Source organism: Struthio camelus, chromosome 5 (genome assembly GCF_040807025.1).
Source record: "Struthio camelus isolate bStrCam1 chromosome 5, bStrCam1.hap1, whole genome shotgun sequence".
NCBI classification, from domain to species: Eukaryota; Metazoa; Chordata; class Aves; order Struthioniformes; family Struthionidae; genus Struthio; species Struthio camelus.
In genome coordinates, this window is record NC_090946.1 from 48,592,517 (window position 1) to 48,614,297 (window position 21,781).

General features: G+C 35.1%; 1 protein-coding gene across 5 annotated transcripts in view; it reads left to right on the forward strand.

Moving 5' to 3' along the window:
- Nucleotides 1-21,781, forward strand: part of FMN1 (formin 1) — a 195,357-nt gene that overhangs the window by 111,883 nt on the left and 61,693 nt on the right. For all 5 annotated transcript variants that reach the window (XM_009689950.2, XM_009689952.2, XM_009689953.2 and 2 more), the window contains 6 exons: nt 5,759-5,820; nt 6,821-6,909; nt 12,090-12,219; nt 13,592-13,738; nt 16,788-16,847; nt 19,125-19,245. In XM_009689950.2, coding sequence (XP_009688245.1) covers nt 5,759-5,820; nt 6,821-6,909; nt 12,090-12,219; nt 13,592-13,738; nt 16,788-16,847; nt 19,125-19,245 — 609 coding nt within the window. The remainder of the gene's footprint in view (nt 1-5,758; nt 5,821-6,820; nt 6,910-12,089; nt 12,220-13,591; nt 13,739-16,787; nt 16,848-19,124; nt 19,246-21,781) is intronic.

Sequence of the window (21,781 nt, forward strand, 5' to 3'; positions counted from 1 at the left end):
AAGAGCTTCAAAAATGTTAGAGAAATGTATTTGATCACATCTAGATGGGATGGATTAGAGTGGATTTTGCCACAAAACCTACTACTTTTGCAGATTTGCCTTCATTATAGGGTTTTTTTTTTTTCACACAAATATGGAATTTATTTTTCAGTGTCATAATAATGATATTCTTATAATAGGCAGTGCAAATAACTGTTATGCCACTCCACATCAAATCTTTTTACATGGTGTTGTAGGAGGGGACCAGCTAGAAAGAACACAATTATAATGTTGTTGTACAGTGTCCGTCAACCAGTTGAGCAGTGATGGTTTGCTCATCTACAGCTTTGTTTGTGATTCACCCTCAATTATTAACATACTGTAATAAATATTTGGAGGAATGCAAACAGCAGATTAACATCTTTTAAAATTAAGTCACTGATAGTATAATCACCTGGACTGATGATCGGTCCAATAATCATTCTGATTATGCATCATGTTCCTACTCATCCACTTTGATTTTTGTGTATTTTAAAGTATATTGGAAAATAAAATACTAAGATTAAGGAAGGTGGATATAACTGGATATTTAGAGTCTGATGGTGACAGTTAATCCTGTGAGCTATTTGTGTTTTAGTGTTCTCTACGTTTTTTCATGTCACAATTGGTAGAAAAAAGGCAACTAAGACACTGTCCAAGGTAAATAATACAGAATATGTTCCCTACCCCCTTAAATTATGGAGGCTAACTGCATCACGTGTAGAGTCACACAAAATGCGTGAAATCACATCTAAACCTTAGTGAACAATATCATTGTTAGCTCGGCACATTTCTTCAGATCTGAAATACTATTTTTTATATGTGCAATTCAAACTCTTGCAAGCAACTGTAATCTGCAGACTGTAGTGTGTCCAAAATGTTTGAATCCTAACCTATATTTTAACTGTACTATGCAGCACAAATAATTTCACGGTTCTTTTCTCTATTGTACTTTGGAAATACTTCTAGATTAAGAAAAATACTTTGGAATATTTCTTGCTTGCACTGTATAAAACGAGTTGTATGGGATTCCAACCAAAATATTATCAGGAGGACAGTAGAGATGATAAAAATTTAAAAAAAAAAAAAATTCTGAAATTGTGTGAATTTTCTGTCTACACAAAATACTACATATATGCATTCCTATGCATGCAATACAGCGATAGCTGTATATCCATCTCAGAAATTGGGAAACAATTTCCTTTAAAAGTTATTTCTTTGTTCTGGATAATTTACAACATATGTTTTTGTGAATCTGCCTAGAGCATCTAGTCTGATGTGGGTAGGTTAACATTAGCGCCAGAGTCTTTTGCTCATGACTTCTTGCAGCAGTTGAGCTTTCCTAGTCCTCTAAACCCACATTGTGCCCATGGTGCTTCTTTGCATTGTACATTTTAATGTTTTTGAATTGCATGGTAGTTAAACGCTGGGAAAAAAAACCATTAAATGAGTTTAGAACATCAGATCAGTTTGTCCAAACCATACTAGAGCAGATTGGATATTTTAGGCAGTTTTGCCAAGCAGGGATTCATCTTGAGCAATCGTAGTAACTTTCTGGTTGACTAGATCAGTCACAATTTTAATTTAAATTTCCCAAAGAGAGGCTCCATTTTCCCATGAAATCAAACCTTACTCAGTAGAATATACTAGGTAAAATCATCAAGATCTTCCAGGCCAAATAAATATAACTTTGGAAAGCTCTTTTTACTTAAATGGCATATTTCTATTTTATCATAAGGGAGCAGTTAAAATAATTTCTTCATATTACATAGCTTAATTGTCACATTACCTGGTTAGAAACTGCTGAGTATATGTAAGTTCTGTCAGCAGGACTTAAATCCTGATTTAACCAAAATGTGCTTAGTGTGAATCACACTGTATATCAGAGTCAGCCTTAAGACTGTTGATATTTAAGGTGGTTAGGAGAAAAGAAGTATCTTTGTCCTATAATACCTTTAAGATCTACAGTTGGATGTAGAGTGCACACAGTATGCTTTAAATGCTCAGTTTTTCTTTAGTTTACGTTTCTGAAGTGATGAAATAAGAGTGTATGAAAAAATAGGTTCAGTAGGGAATCTGTTTTTTACAGATATTCATTTTTAAAAAGTAAGTCTGTTAAAAACCTGTGGTAAAAGTTAATATCTGAGGCAATACCCTTAGTATGTGAAATGTAGTTGGCAAGTGTTTTTATGTGTGCCTGCTAGTTTGTACGCATGATGCTGATCTGTTTTTTGTCCTCGCTGACGGTTATTATATCTTAATGGGTGCAACCCTGCACTAATGATCCTTGTGTATATAAATTCTTCTTGTTGTGAGCAGACACCATAGACCACATAAAAATGTTTGCCTCAATTTCCCTGCAAAAAAGGATCTCAGAAACCAGACTTGGCCAAGTAACAGATTTTTTAAAGGTAGAGGAACCCAATAAAATTACCAGCTTTTCACAGCATGAGTCTACTTCCTTTCGACATATTGTGAGGTGTAGGTGAAATATTCTAACTGAACTGACAGTGTAAGGAAGACAGCTAACTAGAAAGCAAGATAAAAGTAAAAACTACCACTGATGATTGATATTGTAATAGCTATTAATTGTTTTGGAGCCTCTTTTGTAGATTTATGATACTTCACCAATATTACTAACACTTACGTGAATCTTGGTATAATGGGATTTAATGCAGTAAAGTGCCATAGTTATATTCACTGTATCAGGAAGAGCATTTTGAAAAATGTATCACTTTTTTGTAATTATTTTTAATAATATTAAAAATACATACTTGAAATTGGTTTTACTTTTTATAGAAAAACTAAGTTTTTGTTCCTTGTAGCTCTAAGGAAAAAGTAAAATAATTAAAATTTCTTTCATCTCCTATAATGTTTTTTTTTCAGCTGCCCAAACTCAAGTTAATTTATACAGCATACTGTGGAAGTATTGCACATGCTGTATTTTAAGGAGAATATGAAGAATGCTAAGACACCTATGAGTTTGGAGATAGCTTCCAACTTTCCAAAATTAAAGTGTTTTTTTTTTAAAGACCAATTTCCGTAGTTTTACACTTCTTCATTTTTGTCTCATGCTGCAATATTTATGATGCTAAATTTTGATCAGTTTGAATGAAAAAAGATATAAGGACAAAGATAAAGATAATAAAATGCATAGATATGGAACACAGGAGTCTGCTGTGGATTTTGGCAGTACTCGACTTTTTTGAGGTCTCTCTCTTTCTCTTTTAACATCCTAATATGGCAAACTTCATTGAATTCAGTCATATAAGTAGATTTTTAGCTGGCAGCCAGTCTGCATGGGCATTGCCAATAATACCTGGACTGAAAATATTTCCTTGCTACTTTTATAAAAATACTTATTTGTTCCAAAACATAAAATAATTCATATTAATGTCTCTTAACAGATTATTACTAATTCTGTTAAAAACGTGTTAACATATCAAATTGTATTTTATTATTTCAATGTCAGATATTTTTGCTTTAGTGAATAGTTTATCATGTCACTTCAATGTTAATTTGTTATAACTGTTATTAAGTACAGAGAAGTTGATCCAGAGAGTTCAGCAGAAAAGAAACATTTTGTAATTTTTGAGGCTTTCTTTTGTCTGGCTGAAAATATCAGTTAGACATAAATATATTGGTTTTCATATTAGTATGTTCTCTTTTTTAAACTATTAGCTATCATTTTAACAGTTCTATACTTAAAAGATCTACTATTACATGTTCACGTTTTGCCATTTCTAGTGTGAGTTAAAGTTAACCTTGTGTAAGTTGCTTTTCTGGAGAACTCTGATTTGCTTCCTTGCAAGTCAGTCTACCAAGTTGTAGTAAAAAAAAAAAGTCCATGTTGTGGAAGTAAATGGTAAGGCACAGCTGTGAAATATAAAATGACAGTAATAAAATGGCAGATAGTTCTCTTTGCAAGTAGATTTCACAGTATCCCAAAATAGGATGGAAGTGAAACTGAACTAAATATTTGTATTTTAAAGTCTTAATAATTAAATTTATTAGGCTGTGAAAACATTTTTCTGAGAGATTTTCCAGTTTCTAAGGTTCTTTTGAAATTTGGTTGGATAATACAACAGATAATGGAATTCATGCAACAGTCCTGCAAGGGCAAAGAGATGATCTAACAGATTCAATCCCTAATGCTTTTTCTTCAAGCAGAGAATTGTGACTAGCTCAAGTTGTTCAGATTTTATGTTTGATTAAGGTCTTTGTTTTTTTGAATCTTTGAAATAGGACAAAAATAGATGCAGATAAAGCTTTTTTGCACTGATACAGCCTCTCTCCGTATAATCCTTTTCTTCTCACCAAGGTGTAATGTCAACAGATGGAATCATAATTGACAGGCAAAATTTTAAAGCATTCTAAATGTCACTGGACCTTTTAATAAAATTAATTAGCCTGCCACAGGGAAAATTTACTAGCCTGCTGGTTAATTTCACAATGTAAAATCATGGGGTAGGTGGAAGAGTGGGCGAAAGCTTATTACTTTTAAATAATTATTTAAAGATGTGTGCGCCTTGCCCCTTTCAAACATGGATTACAAATACAGCAAGAGCTTTTAAAATCTTCTAAATTCACATGTAGTCAGGCCTCCATGCATAAAGGTGAAGAAATCTAATACAGTTGAAATTAAAAAATACCAGGAACTAGCTAATGGTGATTTACTGGTTATGTGGAAAATTGCTAAAGGCTTTCATCTTGGTCTTTCTGGCATTAACGTTCCCGGTCACATTTAAACTGAAGTCAGTAGCTTGGAAATTCTACCCAGTAGTGTTAACAATCACGATAAAATGTTGATTTCAGAAAAATGAAAAATCCTAAGTTATCTCTATGCTATTGTGCACCCCTTAGCTTACTGGAATTTCACATTTCAGAGCATTAGGTGAACTGTGAGAGAGCACTAGAGAGCACCACGAACCAATTCTGTTAAGTTTTCAAAAACAGTCCCAATACATTTCCTAAGCGGTAGTGGGATTTGCAAATGTTGGAAACATATAGTGCCATATAATCCACAGTGCCATATAATTTGGCATTAAGCAAGAAAACATTTTGAGACTTTTAATTTGTGGTAAAGAGGCATCAATAATCATTAAATAGTATGGTATAGTTCAGGTATGTCTATGTAAGGTTTAGAAGTCTTTAGCTGGAAATTTTCCTGTGGGTAGTTTTCTAGTGGATAAAGCTAATTCAAACCTGAACTGCTTTGTGAAGATACCTTTAAAAATCTGTAACATAATCTGACTTTCCTTGCAAGTTTATCTGCCTATCTGCTTCCCAAAATTGCCAGCTCCAAGATGATCTGATCTCCCAATTTTCTTATTTACCTGATCTCCCATGCCCATAGGCTAATCTAAATGGCCTAATTCTCAATTCCTTGCTATCCGGTCTTCTAAGCTGCCTTGAGATCTGGACTATTCACTGCCTGGTATCCAGTGCTGACAAGTTCTTCTGGCAGGCCTGCTACACAGGCTGCTGAGCACCTGGCAGGTCATACCCTTGACTGCCCAGTACACTGGAGAGTAGAAGAACTCCATTCTCCTGAGAGAGAGTAAATATAGTAAGTGAATGCTGTAATTTCAAGTCAGGACAAAAATAAAATGTTGAAAATGTTAAAATATTAATTAGATATAAATATTTCTTTCAGCTATCTCAGATATGTTTCATAGAAAGCAGAGTTGAACTCAGAGTGTGTTTTCTAGCATGTAATTTGTGATTGTATCCTAAATAGCTATCCTGTGTGTTGACGACTCGGTGGTAGATCTGGAAACACTGGAAGCACTGTATGAAAATGTAAGTATGTTGAGATAAAGCTGTGGTTAGTCAGCATAGAGTTCAGAATTTCAGACAAACAATAAATAAAGTTTTATTTTGTGTTTTTATTGTAAGCTAGAGATGTTATATAGAAAAAATCTTTAAGGAGCTTAACTATAATAAAATGGGTATCATCCAAAGATAGCCAGTGAGACGTGTATCTCTCTCACTTCTCAGTTCTTAAAGTCAGAAACTTAAAGCAGCAGAGTGCATTTGGAATCAGGTTAAAATGTACGAGAAGAGGTATCATATAGTAATGTTGTCTCCTGAACTGCCTGAAAAATACTGACCTTACTGAGGTTCTTATTCCTTTGTCAATGTCCTATGATGCTTAGGCAGAATTCAGTTTTGCTTAATCTGTGTCATGAACATACATACTTTTCAGATATTCATTATTTCTAATTTTCTAAGGCCTATTGTGAGCCAACATGCCGAATTTTTCTTATTCAAGATATAGGTGGCTAAAGCCACCTATAAAGCCACCTTTAGCCTTAGGTGGCTAAAGCCACCTAAGTCCAGGCATTGTGCATTGCAGCCCCTACCCAAACTGCTGCGTAGAATGAGAACGTTTCAATGTATGCCTGTATATAGAATTCATAAAGTGAGTCTGTGTGAATCTGGTTGCGTGCAAAGCATTAAGGATACATTTACACTTAGCTGTAGAAACATCTCAGCTGCCTCTCTGACCTAAGCTGAATCCTAAAGCACTGTATAGCTATGTGTCTTTGGTGCCGTGCTCTCCAAGGAGGGTCTGTTTTGGGGCCTGGGCTAGTGAAACTGAATGGTACTGCAAGGCACTGTAGGAATTTACCAACTTAGGTGAAAGCTAGCTCCTGAATCTTTATGCCTCACTTCTTCGCATGGTCTGAATGTGCCCCAAATAAAAATATAATTGCGATTTGCTGACAAACAGGTAAATGAGTGATTTATTAATTTGTTATAAGTTAAGTCATTCATTACTTTATATTAATTCACTCAGAGAGCACAAAAGGATGAACTGGAAAAAATCAAGCAACATTATCAGACCTCGAAAGAGGAAGAACTGAAGTTCCTGGATAAACCAGAACAGTAAGATTTTTTTTTTGTTAATATTTTATCATTGTGTAGTCTATCCCTTTGCTGATTGGTTAAAGAGGATCTTGATACATAATTTTTGCTAGCTGACTTTTAACTTCTTTTCTGTATTTCAAAGCATAATGTAAAACTTGCCTTTATCACATAACATTTTTGATACATTATAGATAATACTACATCAGCTTGGACCACCAGAACTGATTAAATAATTGAATATTATTTATGAACTGATTAAATAATTGAAATTGAATCAGTTAAAAAAAAAAATTCTGTTCCCATTTCCTTATCCTTTGAGCCTTAAAGGCTAAGTGTATCATAAACCAGAACCAGACTGATTTTAGTTACGTGGAAGAACTACACAAAGAGAGGGTTTTGGTGAGTCTGTGACTGAGACACGATGTATGTACTCCAGCCGTGCAGACTGGAGACCTACAGGCACCTTCCAGAATTCCTCTCCCCTGACTGTTGTAGGCAGTGAGGCGTGTTAGGATAAAACGTTTTTAGGTACTGCTCCTGCTGTTGTCATAAGCCTTAGACCAACATGAAAGTCACAAGAATCCCTGGAAAGAATGGTAACCTATGTTTTATTATAATGTATATGTTTGATTCTCACGCTTACCGGTGGCGTCTATCTTCTGCTTTGCTACTTTTTTCCCTTTTTACTTCCATCCTCTCCTACTCACAGTGTGATTTCCTGCCCTGAGGCCTCTCTGCCACCTTGCTTTCTTTTCTCTGTTGTCTGTTTTTTCATTTCTGCTATCATCAGCATAAGAAAGCATAGGAAGAGGAAGCATTGAAGCAGCAGAGGCAGAATATGATGATTGCCTAATGTCAGAATTAAAATGTTTTCATACCTTTTTTTCCCCATTTGAAGGCTCGTGGTGAAGAGCAGAATTTTTTTTCTCTTCCCACAAAGCAGCCAAATACTTGTTGCTGACAGCTGCATGCGGTTCACTGGGGAATAGGTTTAAAGCTGGGAGATGAGGCTATCACCCCGAGAGTAAGACTTAAGAACATGAATATCCCTGAAGTGTACATACTGGCTTGGTCACGCCTCCCGTGTCCATGGTTTTCACTGCCTTGGCTTGAAACAGAAGAATACATTGTGTGACAAGATGTTTTCCAGAGTTTGAATCTTTGGCAACCTGTTTTGCTGTATATCTGAGTGAAATAAATGTAAATGTATTTTATATTCTGGAAAATACGAATTTATTATAGAGTTCCAGAGTTAGAAAAGATCGTCCCAGTTTTGTAACTTACAGTGGAGAGAGGTTGATCTTCGTTAAACACAAAGTTTTATTCTATCATTGTTCAGCAGTTAAAAGTGAAGAACTGTAAATACAGCAATTATGCCTCATCATTCAGAGTGAAATAGTAGTATTAAAGACAAATACTCTTTATCAGATGTTCTCTGTGTAAGTCTTAATTATCCTATGTTTACCATGTTATTAAAATACATTGAGTAAAAAAACTGCCTTTTTGAAATGTTACTTCAAAGTGAAACAATTTACTGATGATGCACTAATATAATTTTTATTGGTCCTTCAAAATCATGTCCTTTCTGAAAACTCGGTAGGTCAGATGCTGCTGGTATTGTTGTCTAAGTCAGTCTCGATAAATGCAGTACTGGAGATTTGTTGAAACTGTAGTATACCTATTAACCTAAAAAAGATTAAGAACAGAAAAGTGCTAAATTTGTGTGTGGTTAAAGTTAATTGCTGCAGGGCCTAAGCCTAACATGTATTTTCATTAATAAGAATCAGAATAAAAGCACAAACAAATCCATTTGTAAAGTGGTTGCAAATACTAACGATAGGCATTCATATACCGAAATTATTAGCTGGAATTCACTGAAGTCTAAAGGAAACCTTTGCCACTTTTTAAATGTTTTGAATTTCCAAACAAATAGAAAGCTTTGCTGGTATCATTAAGGGTCTCCTGAACAAGTGGTTTTGATTTGTTTTGCTGGCATGTTATATTTTCTATTGTTAGCACAACCTGTAAATATATCTCGGTAACATGACAATATCCCCCTTACTTATGCTTCATGACAATAGTTGTTAAAATGCTAATATTCATTAACATGATAAAGCTTTATATGCAAAATTGGCCACACCTTGGGGCTTTGCTAGCAGAATGCAGATGCTTAAGCTAGTTTCCAAGAAGTGCCTTTTAGCTGTAATATAATCTCTGTGAAGTTCTTGCTACTATGAAAGAAATACTAATAAAGGAAATGGTAGCAAAATATGGTACTGAGTTTTTCTGTTCTGTATGTACTTGGAGTTCAGGAAGCAGGGAGCTATTGATATTTGCAAATAAAATATGACTTTCTGTGCAAATAATGTCGTTTCCTTCTCTTATGCACCCAGTTGATTTCCTCTGACTTCAGTTAAAGTTCTGATGGCTTCCTGAGGAGCTTGCAGGGTTAAATCCTTTTTTTTCCACAAAAGTTATTTCTAAATTCGATTTTAGAATGTGGATAAATGTGAACTGGTAAATTGTTTACCTTCGTAAAGTCAGCCTTCTTTATCTATCTTCTGAATATGTTCTCACTATTGTACAAACATCATGGACATATGCCTGGTTTGAAAATACTCTGAAGTCCATTATTACAAGAATCTGGTAGGATGAAAGAGTTCTCAAGTAAATGTACTCTTTATTTACAATTTCTGCAGGAAAGGAGTAAAATGGACTTCACACAGATGAACAGCAAATTCTCTGTTTACTTTAGGCCGTGAAAAGTGTAGCAATGAGAAACCCATCAAAAAGTTGTGTTATGTCAAAGTCTTCTCATTATTGCTTTAAGTCAAAATTGTACTTTTCTTAGTATAAGACTGCAAAAATGACTGAACTCAGAATATTCTTTTCTCTCCAAAAACTTTTCCTAGGGCCCTCTTATTGGAATATATCTATCTTTTGATAATGACAGATTCATGCTATAACTTTCTGTTTAGTAACTGCATTTGTAGTCACTAAGGTTTCAGTGACAGGTTTTGTGACAGGTTTCAGTTACAAATGTTCTGTCTGCATATTTACTTTTGATACTTGAAACTCCAAAATCTGGAGATATATTCCTTTTTTTACTGAATTTCTTTTAACTCTCAGCACAATTATCTTGTATTCCGATGATCAGAAGTGTACGTGATAATTCCCTTTTCAAAGGAAGGCAAGAACATGTGTCATTTGGATTTTTAAATTAAACTTTTAAAATGTATGTACATTAGAGCTGTTGTGAGGCAGTTTGGTTTTTTCTTTCTTTTGTTTCACTCACACAAAGTGCAGAATATCCTCTTGTTTCATGGCAATACCATTCATTCCCAAAAGGAAGCATTTTTATTAATACCAGCTTGGCATTTCTCTTTTTCCCACTGCTTAAGTAGAAGAGCCAAGCCTTGCCTCCCTAGTCCTTCTCTCACAATAGATTTTCTCACCAGGCAAGGCAGAAAAAGAAGGAAAAAATGAGAGTCCAATTAAAATGTAGTATTTCACACCAGGTACAGGTGAATTTAGCTGAGTTTTTTAGAGACTAACTGTGTATACAGCAAAACATTGCAAGCAGGAGAAATTATGAAGGAGTTTTGAAGGTACTGGTCTTATTTACTACAAAGAAGAAATAATTCAGAGAAATGAGATTTATTGGCTGAAATAATTTAAAAAATAGCAAAAATTCAAACTGGTAGAATAAGTGGTTCAGAAAATTTCCCAGAATTTGGCAAGATAGAAGTTTCTTTAAGCCATCACATTAATGGGATCTAAGGAAACCTGTAGATGGCAGATTCAAAGAATGTTTCTAAAGCGATATTGGAGCTAAAAACTGTCTTTGGATGTCATGAAAGCATGTACCACTGAAATCTTAGACTCAAAACCTTTACTCAAAAAAGTAAATTATGTAAATCCTGTTGTTATAAAAAAAATTTTAAATTTTCTTGTATTTTTAAGTGAAACTTATTTTATTTTAGATTGAAAAAGAGGAGGAAAGGGAGGAATTGTTCATTCCTTAGGGTTGCTTTCATTTTGCAGTACTCGAATTGGAGTTGTTGAATATACTTCTATTTATTTCTTTTTAACCAAACAGTTCAAGGAAGAAAGCTGGAGTGGACTCCTGAGGAACATGGATATGTGAGGACAGATTAAGCAAATGAGTTAGTAACTTTACTGACCAGTGACTGAATCTGCAAATATCTTAAAGCTAAATAGATGGATAGGTGCATTACTGTAAAACATGCTGCTATAATATTGAAGGTGTGGTGCAAATTAGTAAAAGAAAATTGAGGCTGAGCATCAGAAGAATTTTTGGCAAACTTTTTATGTTATGAAATAACTTTGCAGAAATATGTTGAGTGCCACATTGCTTCATTTTAAAAAGCACTCAGCAAAAATGCATTAATGAAAACAGTAAATAGACACTGTTTCTCTAGCTCTCTCTTACAGAGGGAAGAGCACTTTCTAGGATCACTTCCGAGCCTGAATTTCGAGCTAGAATTTTTTTTCAGTTTTTGTGAGTTCCAGCAAAGGTTCTTTAGGCCAGAGTTTCAAAAATATTCTTATGATTTCGTCATAGCAGTACCAAGCAGATATAGCAAAAATCTTTTCACAGACTTTCAAAGTTGTGAATGTCTGCTCAGGAAAATAAACACATCTAACAGATCAATCATTTTGTGACCTGTGGGTAACTATTTGCTGCGCTGTTGAACAGTCTCCTGTCCTTGCTGCTGCCATCGAGGCTAACCGGTAACATACCTAGATAAAGCTCGTCCAGTGTTTGGAGAAGCGTTAGGCTAAAAGGTATTTACAGTGTTATCCTTTGACACAGCTCATCCCTTAACAGGCCAGTTAATCTCCTTGATATACAGATCTTATTCATCCAGACTCTCATACACAGGGCAGCTTAATTGTGTGAAGGGCTGTGATCTAGGTTTATGATTTCTCTTTCTATTACTCGGCAGCTCTGATACTCACAGAATTAATGTCTTGCTGATTTCTTGACATTAATAGCTATCTTCTTTATGTTCAATGTGTTAAGAGAGCCTATTATGAATTCTGTCAAATTTAAATTTTGATTCAAAGTAGGAAAGGTCACACTGTATATGTTTTTACTAATACTGCTTTGATTCATTGTATACCCCATAGGTATTATGAAATATAAGGACTTGTTCATATGGTTTTTTTCACAGATTTTTATACGAGTTATCTCAGATCCCCAACTTCACAGAACGAGCCCAGTGCATTATCTTCCAGTCAGTTTTCTCTGAAGGAATAACATCAGTGCACCGGAAAGTTGATATCATAACGCGAGTTTCCAAGGTAAGTCCTAATGGAAGCTAAATAACAATTAAATGTGTATTAGATTCTTTATGCTTTTTTTTTTTTTCTTACTGTAAGTGATGAGCCTTAAGCCTGGTTATTGGCTTTGCAGAAAAATAAAAACAGCTTCTTAAATTTCTTAATTGCTTATAAGAACAGGAGGTGAAGGACATGGGAGGGGTTAGTAATGTGTGATGCCCTACCTTCTACCAAGGAACATTAATTTTTACTTGAATGCAGATTTTGGTTAATTTGCACATTAAGTGCAGTAATAGATATTCTCTGTAAAATAGACATAATTATTGAACTAGATTAGTATGAGGTCTTCCAAACAAAAACAGTAAGGAATCTCCTTCAGTCCTGCATTAATTTTTTTGTCATCTACATAGTACACGATGCTGTACAATTTGCTTTGTATAGATTGAGTGAAAGATAATATCTTAAGCAGATACAGAATAATAAATTCTTCTCTTAAGTATCTGATCCTGTTCTGGTCCTGCACCAGTTAAAGCATGAAACACTTTATTGAAGCATAAAATTGCTCTAAACTTAAAATCATAAGAATCCCCAAATTCGATTTCCCACCTCTCTTTCAAACTGATGCACAAACCTATTCTTCCACCACTGCGATGTTCTTTTCAAAGGCTGTTTAAGAAGGTCATTGTAAAGGATAGACCTGACATGTTGAACATGAAGAGAATGATCAGGTAATTTGAAACCAAGGTTTTAAACTGTGAGAACTAATGCACCTACTTCCTTGGTGTAAACTTGATTATTCTTAAAAATGTGACTCTAAAACTGGTATTTTGGTATTCTGTATTTACAAACTATTGATTGCCTATCAGATTTTCTCAGCTGAATTGAATTTTTTGTAGTTGCCCACTGTAAGGGCTATGAGTAAAATTTGTTTATGATGGATGATTTTGTGAGACAAGGAAAAACAAGTTGAAAAGCAGTTAATTGCATGGGATATTTGATCAAACCTCTTTTCCAGTATTCACCGAGAAGTGAATAGGTTACAGGTGCCATAGATGAAGCCATTTTACTATAGAATGTTCCTTGTTGAAAGAAGGAATGAGGCTTCAGTCTCGTAGTCCAATATTAGTTTCCCTAGGCAGTAGTCACAATATGTCTGTTACTTTTAAGCCTTGAACAGAAGGTGTGGAAGTAAGAGATAAATGTGAAACTGCACCCTGCCATTTTTGCAGCTTCTAGGTTTCAGATCGAAATTGCAGGGATATGAATGACAACAGAAATTAGAGAAAGCTTTAGGGAAAGCAGGGAAATCTGGTTTTGTCATTCTAATTATGATGAAGAAAAATAGGAATATTTTTGTACCATCTGTAGTGACAAGCTCTCATCCATTTTCCAGGCTTTGCTGAACATGACGAGCGTAAAGGAAATTTTAGGTTTGATTCTGGCTTTTGGAAATTATATGAATGGTGGAAACAGGACCCGAGGTCAAGCTGATGGATTTGGTTTGGAAATACTCCCCAAACTAAAGGATGTCAAAAGCAGAGTAAGTGCTTATTTTTACTTACAGATCACTTTTCTCAAGCAATCTCTTTCTGTTCCGTCATCTGACAAAAGTAAAATCTTTTCTCATTTCTTACAGTTCTCTGCTTCAAGCGGCAAGGCACTTTATACCATTTTGTGCTTTTTTTTCTCCCCACTTTTCACCTCTTCCTCCTAAACATACCCACCTCTCTGTAAATCTCCTATTTCTTCTTTCCAGTGCCACTTGGATAATTATCTTACATGAAAACTTCTCTATGTTTCTTTTACTGGCGGAGACTAGTAGGTAGAGAGAAGCGAGAGAGCACAGACGGCTGAAGACTTCTCCAGTTGTCCTCATTCTTTTTTATTACTTTTAACTTAAGGTAGTTGTAAGGGAATATGCTTTAAAGGTCAAGTTTAAGAAACAAAATAGCAAAAGAGGAGAGCATCAGTGCACGTTATAAAGTATGATATGTAAGTGATATAAATATATAATATAAAGAATTTTTATTCTCTTCAGAAAGACTTATCAAACCCAACAAGGTATTGCCAGTCTATTTTTTTTTTTGAATTGGCAGATAGGTGGGTATAGAGCATGAATTCTGGACTGCATACACCAGAAAATCCTCACAGGTGGCAGTAAATTATTTTGTCAAAACCTGAGAACCACTAGCTTGTTTTTGATTATTGTGCTAAAATTAAAATCGGACTCAAACAAACTGAACACCTTTTGAGATGAGGTTGCCCTGTTCTTTTACCCTGTTTCAGCAGGGCAGAAAAGGAGATGCGAGGTCATGCAGGCAATTCAAACACTGCTCTGTGTCCTTCTCTGCCAAAGCATGCCTAAGACACCACATGGATATGGGAAGTAGCAAATAGCAGTAGGTGTTTTCTGCTGATGCCGGTACAGATTTGAAGGGAGAGAAGAAAAGTTATTCTCTCACGCTCTTCCTCTTTTCCTGTATGAAATGCTGTCTGGAAGTATAATACAGGTGGAGTGTAAGCTTTTTTGCCAGTTATGGTGGATATACACAGGGATGCTCTCGATTTGGGAGGCAGGCAATGTGAGATAAGCAGTATGTCTAGGGAGGTTTTTGTCTTTCTTGTGAATACCCTCATGTAGGTTAACAGAGAGTAAAAAGAAGATGTAATAAGTTGTTCCACGAGCGATAGAATGAATGAAAACTTTTCCACTGGATTCATGTCCTTTGTCTCCTCACTCCTTTCTTCTTCACTGCAATAATTCAGATGTCCCTTGTAACTGCTTTCTTCCACCCCTGCTCCTTGAACAAGACAGTACATGCTGCAGGTAACGTAGAACCAGGCAGAGTTTCCCACTACTCAAGTGCTCATTGGTCAGCCGGTGCTGACTGCTATGAATAAAAATGTAAAACAGCTGAGCTTCGCCTGACTTTTCTCAGTAGAAGTACTAATTTTAGTCTCCCTCTTCTATCCAACATAAACTTGTAAGAATTGAATTATCTCTGGGACTTTCCAATTTGGCTGAATTTAACTGGCAGGTTCCAAAGTTATGAATTATGGAAGGGACTGACAAAGACACAGCATAATAGCTCGTTTTGCTTGAACAAATCTTATGCAAAACATTTACAGTATTTGCAGTTTCCCTGTAAATACAGTAGCCTGTCACTAGTCTCCAACATGCATAAAAAGCTCAAAGGGGCCAGCGACTATAGGCAAACAGGAAACCTCAGAGATAATTGTTAGACCATATTTGCCAGGAAGAGCAGAAGGTCTTGCTTCTTTGAACACTAAGATATCTTTTCTGTGTACTGTTATTCCCTTTCTGGGAATCGCCAGCAAGCAATATGATATCCGGGCAAGCTAACTTCCAAGGGTGAAAGTGAAGAGTCAATGCTGAATATCTTTTATTTCACATAAAAGCCATTTGTTGCTGCGTGAGGCCCAGAAAATTACTTGATATGGACATTTGAAAAAATTGTAGCTCACCACTTCAAAAATCTCTATATTTTGTCTTCTGCAAATACTATTTAAATTGAAGTGATAGGTTTGATAGTCTGACTTACAGAAAATAGAGTCATAGGCATATTGCACTTTAAAGGGGCAATCAGTTTGTTGTCTGTCACGCAACCTTCCAGCAATGTATTCTGAAAAAAGCTGTTGTAAAAGCAGAGTGGCTTTGTCTGTGTAAGAGCAATGACTTCCTTAGTTAAGAATTTTTCTGCTGTATGATATTAATAAAATGTAATATGCTGCAGGCTCAAATGTAAGCGAGGCAGCTCTATACAGGAAATCAGACATTGTGCACATACACACATTTATCCTGATACCTGTCAATATATAATATAAAAACACATCCAAAAAACATCAAAGACATTCCAGATAAAAGTCCTTATATTATGTTTCTTTTATGCTGTTGAATAATATCCTGTAACGTATAAGACACAGTTTTACCTTTTCCTTTAGTTCATCTGACCTATGCTGACCCAATGACATATAAGAAAATAAAATGTTGTTGCATACAGTAATAGTAGGGGAAGCAGGACCAAGGAAATGGTGATTCCACAGAGTGAGTGTTAAAATTTGTGTTCATAAAACAACAGTGCATGAAATGCACTGGTTAGGTATATGCTGTCTGGTTTTGTGCTTGAGGTAATGTATGAGAAATACATGTGCCCCTTTCAGTTCAGTGTTACAGCTGAATTAAGATTAGAGGAATCAAGAAGTTCTGTTCACCTTAATAGCTCTGAGTTCACTATAATATTAAGTTAATATCTCTTACAAATGCCTTGTGTTATTAAAAAAAGAAAAGGAAGAATGGCAGCTTCTCCCACTGCATGGTTTCTGTACCAAAGGAAGCTCTAGGTCTGTGGTGACGCAGGCAAGCCTGTGGTTGTTATAAAAGATGGATTTTTTGGGTAAATAATGTTAGAGTTAAAGATATTGTGAGTCCTGTTTCTCACAGCAATGTAAGTTAATAGTATATTTCTTTTAATACAGTAAATTTTCACTTGAAACAGTTCTTCACACAGCTTTAACAGTTTTATGTATCCAGTTTAACCTCTTCACTAATGTGTCTGGTTTTTTCCTAGGATAATGGTATCAATCTTGTGGATTATGTTGTCATGTATTACCTACGCCATTGTGATAAGGTACAAGATTCATTTGCTGTGTCAGTCTCCTTAAAAGTATATTTCTTTAAGAGATTGTCAAAGGGGTTGTATTTATTTTTATTTTAATCTGAGTACAGTAGCTCCAACAGAAAAATAATACTCATCTCTCCTGCTTTTAATAGTTGCGCGACTTCATAGGTATGAAATTTGCTGCCGGTTTTCTGATAGAGTTTTGGAAAATCTTACATTAACTGTGGAACTTCTGGGATTCTCTTGAACTAAACGTCGCAGACAACTGCCTGCGAGTGTTGTGGGCTGGAGAGGGGGTCGTTCCAGGCCCGTCTCCTTACGCTCGGGTTGCTGCTGTAACACTGTAAATCTTGCTTTGATGTGATAATAATGGAAGACAGAGGCTTGATTTCTCTCTCATGACAGAATACAATGACAGGTTAGTACTTTAAGACAGGTGGGTCAGTTAATGGTGACAAAGTTAGAGATCGGAAATGCAGGAAGAGGTCCTGCTGCTTTGAATTATTTACGTTTGTGGAGCAGCGCTCAGAGTTTTGGAGTGCAATATTTGAACTCTTTTCTTTCAAATGACGATGTCACTATTAACTGCTTTTAAGAATTTTTTTTTTTTTAATTAAAAATATGCCTCTACCTAACGTTTGAATTCTAAGACCGGAATTAGTTTTCATGGTCCTGTCTCCAGTTGAATATGAACATCTTTTTCATTCATTTTCATTTGTCAGTTTTGTTCATTCTTATTTATGGATGTTGAATTGAAGAGTTAGTAGTCATGAATGTTTTTCCAGCAGGCTGAAGTAACTCAAGGCATCTCCAGCACTGGGGGGTCTGTGGGTCAGGAGCTTGTGGAACAACTCCTAAGGCTGAGCTGCAGAGACAAAAAACTACCGGTTATGTAGATCTGTACTCAAGAAAGGTTTTTGTTTTTGTTTTTCTCCCTGTAGCAGGGAAGCAAGGTGTCATTACTTTACCCTAAATAGCTTTCTGTAAAAATATGCTCACAAAAGCAATTTTGTGTACCCTCTGTGTTTATCAGTTCTCAGGCTATCCATATATGTATTGGTACCTCTTTTTCAGAGATGCTGAAATTAACAATTTAATTATTTAATATATCATCAGGTTTCTGCTAGACTGTAATTTTACTATGGGAATTTGAGAACAGAACAGTGTATCTCCTCTTGCGAGGAAATAGAGGCAATTTTATCCACTTAACTAATTTTTTTCCTGAATGTTCATGTCTTTATAAGAATGTAATTTTCTCTTTCGCTGTTCACAAAACAGTTCTCCAAGCTATAAGCTGTTCCTTATTTCAGACTGAAATCTGAGAACAGATAGTATGTAAACTCACCAGTATATGCTTGTAAAGTGCAATGTCATTTTAATACCATTTATACACTAGAATTGTTAGAATTTCTCTTCAGACAAAGCTTTCTTTCTTTTTTAATTCTGAATTCTTTTATTATTGTTCTAACTGTAAGGAATGTGCTTAGGAGTTCCAAATAGACATTAAACCATGTGATTAATTTAATCCCATAAACCATCAAGTATATATTTTTTTCTATAAAATATACTCTAGGCAATATATAAATATTATTTTCAATTTATGCTTATAAAATATGTGTATATTTAGTGAATTGGGAAAGAGTGAAACCACAAACTTTTGGCATAAAATCACTTATTGCATTAAAATAGTTGTTCATGTTTTCTGGTTTTAAGAAAGTTTAATCCCTTATCTAAACCTTTACTGCTATGAAATTAACTGAAATTTTATGTGCTCACTGTTGTTTCGTAGTTTAAATTGAGCACGGTTTGCATTAAAACCTCCAAAAGGAAGTTTCAACATTAAAAATGGATATTTTTCACTAAGATGTGTTCTGTATCAACCACAGTGCTGAGCTGCAAAGCAGTTTAGGCACAGAACGCAAGGATGCATATGATGTTACGTAATACATCTGACGTTAAAAATCTGTGAGTTAAGGAATTTGTGTTTTTCTGTAGAAAATTAGAATATGACGATATAATCATTGTCCTGCAAAATACAGGCAGCTTGAAAATGAAGGTTGAAATCCTAGTCCTTGTCCAGTCAATGGTAATATTCTCATTGATTCAGTCAGGTCAGGATTTCATCTGAAATGATATATAATGCTATCTTAGCAAGAAATATTTTAAATGTATTATTTTTGCAGTTTTATAGTGCTATTTTATAGTTAAGTTTCGAAAACAGTAATTCATTTCACTGCAAATGTATTTAATTTTCATAGTGGCCTGTTTGTTTGTTTGTTTGTTTAGGAAGCAGGAACAGACAAGAGTATTTTTCCTTTACCAGAACCACAGGATTTTTTCCAGGCCGCCCAAGTTAAGTTTGAAGAGCTAATAAAAGACTTAAGGAAACTGAAGAGAGATCTAGAAGGTAACTGGGAATTTTCACATTTGTTCTGCTAACAACTAAGTGCCATTTAAAATGTGACCTTTATGAGGTTTGCTTATTGCTAATTAGCTTTATAGTGCTGACTCATTTAGAGGTTTTACACTGTGGCACAAATTGGCCACATAAAATAGAAGAAACGATTTTAAACTCAAGACTTAAAAAATGAAAGTAAAAATATTGAAAAGTAATTCTGTGTAATTCCCTTTTAAAATCAAATGGCCCCTAAAATAAATCTCCCTGAAATTTTCTTCAGTTATGTGTGAATTTTCCTCTGACTTCTCCAGAATGCTGCATTTAACTGTAGGTATCTGTTAGTTCCATAATGTAAATACTTTCTTCAGCACTTGTATAACAACAATTTAACAGTTACAAGAGAGAGCTTGAACACTATTAATGTAGAAATAAAACACAGCTTGCCAAGGCACTGCAAAGGGAAATGGAAAGCTCTAGTTCAAAATATTTTCACCCTGGGACATAAAATAAACATTTTAAAATGTTTATTATAAAGAGGGGCTCAGAAACCCAACTCATCTATCAATCAAGGTACTGAGTGGAAATGAAGTAGGAAGGGCTGCTGTCTAAGTGTTCCAGCCAGTTTCGTTTTTATTTTGTACTTCATATGACTTTTTAAAATAAACTCCGCGAATGATGACTGAATATTTTAAGCTTGTCACTTCTGTTAAGGAAGAGTAACGCTGAAGCAGTGTTATGTTGAAAATAGAGTTCAGGGAGAGAATCTGCATCAAAGCCTATTAAAAACAACTTCTCTGTTTGCATTTAGATAATATAGCCCTGCATCAACATGGAAGAGTACTTTTAGAGTCAGAGTTGAACAAAATGATTGTTTTTAATTTTTCAATGTAAGACAATGAAAAGCATTAAAGAATAATTTATCCTTACAGTTAGAAATGGCTGAATTTTGTCTGTGCCATCTTTAGGATGGTTTCAAAGGTTAACAGTGGTAGGAAAGTATCAGTTGTTGTTTGTTCGACCCGGGCATAAGCGAGTGCTCTATCTCCTCTCATCGCTTGGCCCTGTAAAACCCTTGGCCTGCCCTCTCTTAGGCTAGTTTGTGCAGAAACATGATCTGTGTTTGATCTTGTACTTTTTTAGTGTGTTGTCCTGCTGCTATACGTCTTAGTCTTGCAGGATCTGTACTGAGGCTTTGGCATTCATATCATTTCTGTTCTACGTTGCAAGGAGAGAGAGAGAAAGTAGGAAAAGTGAATGCGCTTTAGCTAACTTTGCAAATAATAACCGCAACTGTCTTTAATCACTCATTTCTGTTTGAACATGATATTTTCTTAGATACTTATAGAAAATGTAGAAAAATTGCTATGTTGAGCTTGTTTATGTAATACTTCTTTGTACAGATGTATCTGAAACCCAGCAAAACCAATTAACATGTAAAGTTAATGACAGCAAAGATTGGAAACAAAAAAGGTTGTGGAAATGTTTTCAGATGTTGATATTTTATCACCCAGAAACATGCAGCAAAATTCTAACAAGCATTCCTGTAACTAATTTCTCTTGTATTTAAACAATGAAACAGTCATGTAAAGATGTATCTCTTTCAAATAATGCCTTTCAAATTTTTCTCTTTAGATAATGCTGTAGTTTATTTTTAAATAAAAATCTTAATTGAAGAGGATATAATTTTAACACGTACAACAAAGATTTGATGAGTCTCTGTAGTTTATTGTAGCCATTAAAAAGTTGTGGCTGCTGGCAGAATACCAGTGAAAGTCTAAAGCTGAAACAGATGTGACTAGCAGAAACCAAGTCCAGAGAAGCGTCGGGCCCAGCTATCCAGACAGGCGCGGCCCTTCAGATGTGAATAATTTGAACGATATTAACTGGAGCTGCCTGTGCTATAGGGTACATTGGATTTACTTTACAGTTTGGTTGGCTAAGGTAGTCGTAAGCAGATTACCCTGAACGTGGGATGAGACACAGGTCTGAAGGAGGGGTTTTCCTATATGCCGCTAGGGAACAAACTGATGTTCCTGTGAGTGAGTGACTTATGCCAAATCTTTTTTCTGAGACTTTTATAGAACGATTAAGAAAAAGAAAAAGATAAATGTCACCTATTATACCTGAAATGGCAATTTTGATAGAAACTTTTCATACGAGTAGTCATTTAGTATTTTAAAATATATTTTTTTCACTAATTTATCCAGGCATTCATTTATCTTTCTATCATGGATATTAAAATAGGAAAGATTGATATACATGCCAGAGGGGCATGTGTTAATGGTGTAAAACTCTGGTTTGAAATACCTAGACACTGTGGAACCAACAGTTCAAATCTAGATGGAGCACAAACTCTTTCATCCTTTTCAGATAAACAGATTGAGTTCCATGCAATTGACTCTCTGGAGGTCTTTCAGATTGGACTTTAAAGGAGCAGTGTCATCTGAAGTTTGGCTCAAAAATTAAAGCAAACTTTTGGAGAACTCTAATTCAACAGGTTTTTAACACACATTCCAGCACAAACTGTGCAGTCAAGAGCTTTTTT